The 9,511-nt window shown below is 40.6% G+C and overlaps 1 protein-coding gene across 3 annotated transcripts in view; it reads right to left on the minus strand.

The window, feature by feature from the left end:
• Positions 1–9,509, minus strand: part of LOC109965245 (mitochondrial carnitine/acylcarnitine carrier protein-like) — a 21,717-nt gene extending 12,208 nt beyond the window's left edge. The window contains exons 1-5 of one of the 3 annotated variants that reach the window (XM_020609098.1): positions 8,975–9,429; positions 7,616–7,708; positions 5,931–6,011; positions 3,347–3,474; positions 380–470 (exon numbers count right to left, since the gene is read on the minus strand). In XM_020609098.1, the coding sequence (XP_020464754.1) occupies positions 380–470; positions 3,347–3,474; positions 5,931–6,011; positions 7,616–7,708; positions 8,975–9,076 (495 nt within the window). In that variant the 5' untranslated portion in view covers positions 9,077–9,429. Of the gene's footprint in view, positions 1–379; positions 471–3,346; positions 3,475–5,930; positions 6,012–6,456; positions 6,646–7,615; positions 7,709–8,974 lie in introns of those variants that run through there. The other 2 variants (XM_020609100.1, XM_020609099.1) reach the window with 2 other exon arrangements.
• Positions 9,510–9,511: the final 2 nt, after the last annotated feature.

Here is a 9,511-nt window from a genome sequence, read left to right on the forward strand (position 1 = left end):
CACCATAATTAAAATATCCATGTATTATTAAATTCCCTTAAAGGGATCACTGTCTCTAAATTGCTGTTCTTTCCAGTAGTGAGGTGCATAGTACTGACATTCAGCCTGTCCCAGTTCACAGTTATGAGGAACTTTTAAAGCTATCCTGTTCTGTGATCTGCTGTCATTGTTGTTCACACTGAACTACTGATGTGTAAGATCTGAGCAATGGAAATAAATAAATTAATGAATAAATTAATGAATTAACACCCTTTGCAAGAAAAAAAACTTTAACCTCATAATGTAACATATTCAGTCACATGCACATGCCACATACCTTATTGAGCTGACACCTGGCACCCACATGATGTATGCATACATGCACACACAAACACTTTACCTGCAGTAGACATTTGATCCTCTCTCCTGGAGCCACAATGACTGTAGTTAAGACCCCTGCTAGACAGCCAGACAAGAATATTTGAGTGTGCCTGTGTGGAAAAGAAAAGAATCACTTTCAGAGAGTTGAGTGAAATTACAGAATCATGTGATAGGTTCATCGCTGTGAGTAAGCCCTTTTACATTACACAGTCCTTTGATTCAGTGTGTGGATAAAATATTAGATTATCTTTAAAAGATGCTGTGGTTTCCATTTTCATCAATCTATAATCTAGATTAACTCACTAATCGGTAAATAGTTGATAGATTAATAAAGAGAAAAACAGTCATTACTGGCAGCCCTATTCTTTATTGCCACAGGACAAACAAACAAAACAAAAATGCACAAGACAATCATAACTAAACAATGGCACCCAGTGATTGTAAAATACAATACAGCTTATACAAGGTAGAACATTTTTCTGAAAGGCACCTAATCTACCAATAACATTTGGCCCACCTGTAATAATACAATCCATTTAAATTTAGCAGGGTATAATAAATAGTACTTTGGTACTAGCTTCTTCTGCTTTTCATTAATCATCTCAAAGACATGTCATACTCCGCCTCTGACTTCCTGCTAAGATCAATATTTTGAAAGGAACGTCCTGGTTTTCACCACCTCACTCTCTCAGGATTCACTACTGCCAATCACTGGCTGATTCAGAACACCTGGCTAATTCCACTTATCTGTTGTTGTTTGTCTCCACCCTACATATACTCCTTTTCTTTTTTTCTTTTCTCCAGTTGCCAGATGGTCGTCAGTGTTATACTGTGTGTTACAGCTGTCATCTGTCTACAAACCTGTTACAGTGCCTTGCGAAAGTATTCGGCCCCCTTGAACTTTGCGACCTTTTGCCACATTTCAGGCTTCAAACATAAAGATATAAAACTGTAATTTTTTTGTGAAGAATCAACAACAAGTGGGACACAATCATGAAGTGGAACGAAATTTATTGGATATGTCAAACTTATTCATCCCCTTTACTTTCAGTGCAGCAAACTCTCTCCAGAAGTTCAGTGAGGATCTCTGAATGATCCAATGTTGACCTAAATGACTAATGATGATAAATAGAATCCACCTGTGTGTAATCAAGTCTCCGTATAAATGCACCTGCACTGTGATAGTCTCAGAGGTCCGTTTAAAGCGCAAAGAGCATCATGAAGAACAAGGAACACACCAGGAACACACCAGGCAGGTCCGAGATACTGTTGTGGAGAAGTTTAACGCCGGATTTGGATACAAAAAGATTTCCCAAGCTTTAAACACCCCAAGGAGCACTGTGCAAGCGATAATATTGAAATGGAAGGAGTATCAGACCACTGCAAATCCACCAAGACCTGGCCGTCCCTCTAAACTTTCAGCTCACACAAGGAGAAGACTGATCAGAGATGCAGCCAAGAGGCCCATGATCACTCTGGATGAACTGCAGAGATCTACAGCTGAGGTGGGAGACTCTGTCCATAAAACAACAATCAGTCGTATACTGCACAAATCTGGCCTTTATGGAAGAGTGGCAAGAAGAAAGCCATTTCTTAAAGATATCCATAAAAAGTGTCATTTAAAGTTTGCCACAAGCCACCTGGGAGACACACCAAACATGTGGAAGAAGGTGCTCTGGTCAGATGAAACCAAAATCGAACTTTTTGGCAACAATGCAAAACATTATGTTTGGCGTAAAAGCAACACAGCTCATCACCCTGAACACACCATCCCCACTGTCAAACATGGTGGTGGCAGCATCATGGTTTGGGCCTGCTTTTCTTCAGCAGGGACAGGGAAGATGGTTAAAATTGATGGGAAGATGGATGGAGCCAAATACAGGACCATTCTGGAAGGAAACCTGATGGAGTCTGCAAAAGACCTGAGACTGGGACGGAGATTTGTCTTCCAACAAGACAATGATCCAAAACATAAAGCAAAATCTACAATGGAATGGTTCACAAATAAACATATCCAGGTGTTAGAATGGCCAAGTCAAAGTCCAGACCTGAATCCAATCAAGAATCTGTGGAAAGAACTGAAAACTGCTGTTCACAAACGCTCTCCATCCAACCTCACTGAGCTCAAGCTGTTTTGCAAGGAGGAATGGGCAAAAATTTCAGTCTCTCGATGTGCAAAACTGATAGAGACATACCCCAAGCGACTTACAGCTGTAATCGCAGCAAAAGGTGGCGCTACAAAGTATTAACTTAAGGGGGCTGAATAATTTTGCACGCCCAATTTTTCAGTTTTTTATTTGTTAAAAAAGTTTGAAATATCCAATAAATTTCATTCCACTTCATGATTGTGTCCCCTGACTCTCTGCCTGTCTAGCCCTCGTCTGTGCTGCAAGCTGTTTGTCTCTGCCAGGGTTTTGACTTCTGTACTGTCTCCTAATTATGGGATCTGTACACTGGCTACCAGTATCTCTGCCTTGCTCTGTGTTTTTGCCCCATGGAGCCCAGTGGGCTTTTTGTAAGTGGCTGTAGAGAGCTGCTTTTGTTCTATGTTAGTTATTTTTAGAAGAGGAAAATATGTCTTAAATAGACTAGCTTTAAAAGATACTGACTCAAATTAGCTTAGTGTGACAGCTGAAGTTCCATTTGAGCCTCAAACTCTGGAGTGAGATTCTGTACAGAATGAAAGCTGTGTAGTTTGTCCCTCATTTTTTGCAATATAGTCACATTCTGAATGGAAACATTCATGGTCAGTGTGGAAAATACAAGTGGCAATGACAAAGCTCTGTACTCATGTAAACAGGGATGTATCAATATTGTTTTAACACCAACTGGAAAAATCCCAAACTATTCTTATAGGGTTAGGTGAGTACTGGGCTATGGTTATGTTTAAGTTAAGTCTCCAGGAAGCAAATGTAAGCCAGTGTTACGTCCTCTGAGATAATGGACACATTATTCTGTGTGTGTGTGTGTGTGTGGTTTTACTAACGTTAGGGGTTTGCCAGGAACTGTTTGCTGGAACTGCTTCCCGAGACCAAAGCCAAAGAAACTGATGGCCATCATAGGAGCTACACCTGCCAGGGGAGCCCCCATACCTTTATAAAGTCCAAGGATACCCTGGACAGACACACACATAAATATTTTAAATTGAAAATGTATAGCAAGATTTCTTTATGAACTATGATTTTTGTTTATGTGGGACTGTCAATAAGTGTGTCTCCATCCATGGAATATGTAAATGGTGGAAACTGAAATAAAATAAAGAAGTAGTTTAAGTTGAAAAGTTGGCTTACCAAACAAAATGTGACAAAGCACAATGGAAACAGATCTGGTGAATAAATGATGACAAACATGACTTGTAGGCCTTTTCAACTGTAAGATCCCAGAACATATGCACCTTTCACTGCCCTCTGCCTGCTTTGGAGGTGGGTTCCTGGAAGAAAAGTTTGGCACCCCTCGGGAGGTAGTACTCACAGGGGAGATGGGGTGAGCATGTCTCCAACATGCTCGCAGCATTCTCAAGGACTCCTCTCACCCTGCTCACAAACTGTTTGACCTCCTACCCTCTGGGAGGCGCTTTAAGAGTCTCTGGACCAAAACCAGTAGACTCAGGAACAGCTTCTTCCCCACAGCTGTCTCCTTACTAAACTCTGTCCCCCTTGACCCCCCACTGCCTTCCTATACCACTACACACAGCCATCCTCCCGGGACTAATGCAATACACTTCTGTTACCTGTAACACTGAAGTGATCTGTTAATTTGCACATACTCTACTCACAGAATACTGATCTATACTCATTTGCACACTGTACATATGCAGATACTGTATATTTATCTTTATCTGTATATTTATCTATTTACATCCATTGAACTGTTCACTCGTGTAACCTATCTTCTTATTCTGCACTATTTCATTTCATCCCATTGCACTAGTGTTCTATAGGCCTAATGTACCTTATCCACTGCTGTAATTTAAATCCATAGCCTGTTGTACATAGTACATTATCCTACATATCTTACTGTAAATATCAATTGTACATATCTATTGGTAAATTAGTAATGACTGTACACTCTGCACTGCTGTTATTGCACTTCTGGTTAGATGCTAAACTGCATTTCGTTGCCTTGTACTCAAATCGAATCGAATCCAATCTACTCTAATCTTTGAATCAATGGGTCCATGACTTTGGACAGAGGCAGAAAAAAGCAGGCTTCTCATTTCTAGCTGATGACTTTATTTAGCTGTGTGAAATGACAGCTGTCCCTGGCAGATTCCTAGCTAACTAATTAAACTAACATTAACAGTATGATTTGGATAAAATGCTAGCTGACTTTTTAATGTTTTCAGGTGACTTGATTTAAAGAAGAATATTTTAAAAGGATCTTAAATATACCCTTGAATGCTAAAGATAGGATTATCATGCAAGCAGACTGAGGATAAAGTTAATGTCTCTGGTGGACAAACCCACCATTACACACAAATTGGCTGTCTTCATAGTGGTAGTGCTTCACTCCGCCTGCTACAGCTAACCCAAAAATGGGCAAAAATGTGGAGTATGAGATAGTTAGCGGCCAGCCACCTATGGTGGGACCCTCCCGCCTGTCACTCAAAGCAGCCACGCCCTTAATGATTGTGTAACTTTTAGTCTCAATATAGTTTAAACCAGTGAGTTATATAAAAATTCACCCTTGTACAGTTGTCATTGGAAGGGGAAATTAGCTACAGAGACCAAAACAGTTTTTTGTACCACGCTATAAACATGTTTATTTCTGCTATAAAGTTGGGCAATTTAACATGGGAGTCTATGGGGACTGACTCCCTTTTGGAGCCAGCCTTAAGTGGATGTTCAAGGAACTTCAGGTTTTGGCACTTCTGTATTGGATTCATTTCTCAGCCTCAGAGGTTTCCACTTGGTAGGTATGAGTAGTTAGCTGGGCAGACAAGGATTAATGTTAAATGTTTTTTGGGAGGCGGTGGGTAGATCAGTCGTTTCCCAACTGAAAGGTTGAAGGTTTGAATCTCAGTGCCTGCAGTCCACATGTCAAAGTGTCCTTGGGCAAGACACTGAACCCCCACGTTCCCCGTGATAGAGGCGCGCAAGCACGCAGTGGCCCAGGGCCCTCGGCTCCAAACATAATTTCGCTGCATGTGTTACAATGACAATAAATAAAGCTTCTTCTTCTTAATCCAGCTCTTTAACTTCTACAGTTATTGCTTCTTCTACAGCCTTCTTTACCGCTTCAATATGAGGAGAAGAGCTTAGCAAACAGTCAATTAATAGATAATGTCTATGTAAAAAAGTTAACTGCACTGCTTGCATTAATATAATGCAGCTTGTAATAATGTGCCATGTTTAGACAGCCCACCTTATTTCACTTTCTGCTGTCTCACTGTCTCTGTAGGCAGCTACAGTAAAATATGAAGCATCTCCATTTGTTTGAGCCACTGAAGTGTTTCCTCTCTCCACCTCCTCCTGCCTTTCTCTACCTCCTACTTTCATTAACCACACTGGTTTGATGGAAACGTTCAGTCTGTGCCAACACACACACAACATGCACACACTCTCACTCACACTGTCACACTTCCTCCCCCATTGGATCCTGGGTGGTGTGGCACAGCAGATTCCCTTGTACTGTATATGGGACCTCTCCACCTGCAGCCTCCAGAAGACACAAACATAGACAGGCTTCACCTTATTCCCTCCACATCCTCCATCCCTGCTATTTACATGAGCTAGCCTACACTTGGCTAACACGTTATTAGCAAGCAGGGGAGAATGGGAAGCAGCATTTCAATTATTTTTTTGAACAATGGGCATGGGGCCATCATATATTTTGAGTGTTTGAGTAAGGTTCTCTCGGTATTTGTTTTCCTTGACTTAACAAGGAAATATAAACAGCATTGTTGCTGTGGTTGTTACAATCCTAATGAATAGAATGGTGTGTGATGGTGATAAGATGTCATTCTGTAAGGCTTTTCCTACAATCTAACATGTGAAACGATAAAACTTTTTTACAAAATACAGTTTAAATTAAGGGGTTTATCTGATTTCGTTGGTTTGTAACAGTTTATACATGAAAATAGTTTTTAAACCGTACCATGACTGGGATGAAATTCACAGCAATACTGTCAGGCCTTACGCTGGTGCAGTGGACCCTGGGTTCCTCCTGGTGCAGGACAATGCCTGGGCTCATGTGGCCAGAGTGTGTAGTCAGTTCCTGGATGACGATGACATTAAGGCTGCTGCCTAATCCTCATATTCCCCTGACCTAAATCCAACTGAGCACCTATGGGACATTATTATATTGGTGCCACCAACACCACTAAGTACCACCACAGACTGTCAAGGGGGAGGATTTCAAAGTTAAATGGAATTTGTACAGTCGAAGTATATGGTCCCATCTAGAAAAACAGTCATGGCACAACTGGATAAACTGTATGATGATAATGCATGTGGGCTGTGCAGTTGTTTGACAAGTGTTGAAAAGGTGTCTCTGACCATGGATGCATGAACAACTGAATCATATATGACAGTCACCTGCATTATATAAGCAACTGGAAAATACAGAGCGCTGGTCCTCAGACTAAAGCGAAGCCAGAACAGCATACTGCTGAAAACCTGGTGAATGTGCTTTCCACTGCTGCAGAACACTAAGGACTTACAGGTACATTACAATGTTAGCAATATGGTGCTAGCCAAAACAAAGTGACTGTGATCTTTGAATAATTGTTGAATTGTTCCCAAGGAATATCGAAAAGCATTTTAACTTGAAATGGCAATCCCTAAAAGTTACATGTGGCTACTAGAACATATCGCTCTCCTGCAGCCCAGCATTGAACTACTAACAAAGGAAATAAAAAGAAGGAAATTTGTCTTAAATAGACTAACTTTAAAAAAGTCCAACTCAAATTAGCTTAGTGGGACAGCTGAAGCTGCATTTGAGCCTCAGACGAAATTTGGAGTGAGTTTTTGCACAGAATGAAAGTTGTGTATGTTCTCCCTTATTTTTTGCAGTGGTGTCCCAAGTGGGGGGAGTAGGAGAACTAACAATGACCAAGACCTATTCTCATGTACACCAATACTGTTTTAATACCAATGTGAAAAATCCTGAACTATTCCTTAAGACTTGATTTTAAGGTTCAGATTTAAATTAATTTTAAGTTAGTTGATTGCAGTCAAGGGTAAGGGACTAGAGAATGTATTATGTCAATGAGTGTCCTCACAACAAAAAGACAAATGTGTGTGTATGTGCTGACCTCTTTGGATACAGTCTTGCGAAAGCAGTCATACGTTCCTGTGTAGAGCACATTCTGAGCACAGGAGGCTTTGGGCTGCGTCTGTAGCCTCACCTGGAATGCAAAATTTAATTCGAAAGCTGAGCCCCACAAACACACATGCGTGTGCGCACACATGCACACTCTGACCATGCAATTTGCAATGGGAGGATTGTTGAGACAGTGCTCTAAGATAAGGGGAACACCCATCAGTGTCTGCTGCTTGTGGTCATTGATAAACAGGGTGGTTGCAAACTTGTGTGTCTGTGTGTTTGTCAGAGTTTATGAGAAGCCATAAATGGCATAAACTGAATGCTTCACTTGCACATATATACATACTGGTACATTCTCACATTCATATACAAGCATGGCTGTGTATGTATATGCATGACAGTATGCATATATGTGCAAGTACTTTGTATCAGTATGTATAAGGTACGTGTACCTGAAGTATTCAATTTCTGCCCATACGGCTTCTCGTAAGAGTTACTGTGAAAATCAGATACAGTTCACTCACATTTTGGCATTTAGATAAAACGGCTCTTACATAAAATGCACAGTGAACCACAGGGTCATTGAAATATAAATTTAAACTGATATATGATGATGTATTGATGTATGAAGCAGTATCACACTTAGGTGGGTTACATACAGTCTACAATTTAATGCAGTTAATAATTTTGCACTAATTATAGAAAAAAATATGATGTTTCATGAGAGAGAAGCTCCACTAAAAATACTAAAAATATTTGCTGAATTGTATGCTTGCCTGTAGACACAGTTTTAGTTGCATTGCAAGAAACATAGGATCCAGCATGTTTGGAGCTCCACCCATACCAGGGACTAAGAGTCATGATAGTTCAGCTTCTACTGAATTGATTTTGACCATTTAAAAAAAATAGCCTATATATTGTTACTGATAAAATGAGAACCTTTCAAAAAGAGATGTAAGAAGATGGGAGGTTTATCACAGACCTCGGATCTTCTGTTATTTTTTTTTTTTTTGACAAAGTATTTATAACGAATATATTCGTTGGTTCAAGCCTTATTACTTATTACGTAGCCCAAATCACTAACTTAATCTAACATGTCAGTGGTGTTAAACAGTTTTCAAAAGGTTGTTGTCTTAGCTGCAACGTGGCCTTCATTACATTTAAAGCTGTTTTAGCAATCATCTAACTCTTCCTTTAACAATCGAAATGAAACCTTCAAAAACGGCTTAAAAGCAGGAAACTGATTAGCCTTTAGAAACTTTTTTGTGATGTCTTCCAATATTAAATTAAGCTTAGACTTCTCGTTCAGACCTAGTTGCAGCATTAACCAACTGCACTGCTCAGTCACCTTGATGGTATCCAGCGGGTGTCCGGCCAGCAGCAGACACGTTCCACCGACTCCCCCAGCCACGAAGTTCTTGAGCGGAGAAACTCTTTCCTCTCCTGCCATCCTCTTTCTGCATGGCAGACCCGCCGTCTGCACACACCGCCGCTGTCCTGTCTCACGCTCTGGCAGTGATCCGCTATCTGCTCCTCACTGTCTCTCTAATGCCATGTAGGCTACAAACGACGACGGACTTCACGTTCAGAGAGCTGAGAGGACCTCAGAGTAACTTTATCACCTGACCTCAGGCTAGCTGTGTAGGTGTGTCAAACAGTGGGCAGATACCATGTACAGTATATATCTTATGGTGTCTATGAATCACAGGTATGACTTCAAATATTAAATCCCATGACTAAAGATTATTTTAACTGGTCCAATTATCTTCTGTCCACTAAGAATGGAGAACTAATTCCTCTGCAGCTCATCTGTGGGTGTAAAAACACTCAAATAAGATCAACCTCACATTCATGGTTTCTGTTATGATTTGTAGACTCGCTTCCT

Source organism: Monopterus albus, unplaced genomic scaffold (assembly GCF_001952655.1).
Source record: "Monopterus albus unplaced genomic scaffold, M_albus_1.0 scaffold98.1, whole genome shotgun sequence".
Lineage (NCBI taxonomy): Eukaryota > Metazoa > Chordata > Actinopteri > Synbranchiformes > Synbranchidae > Monopterus > Monopterus albus.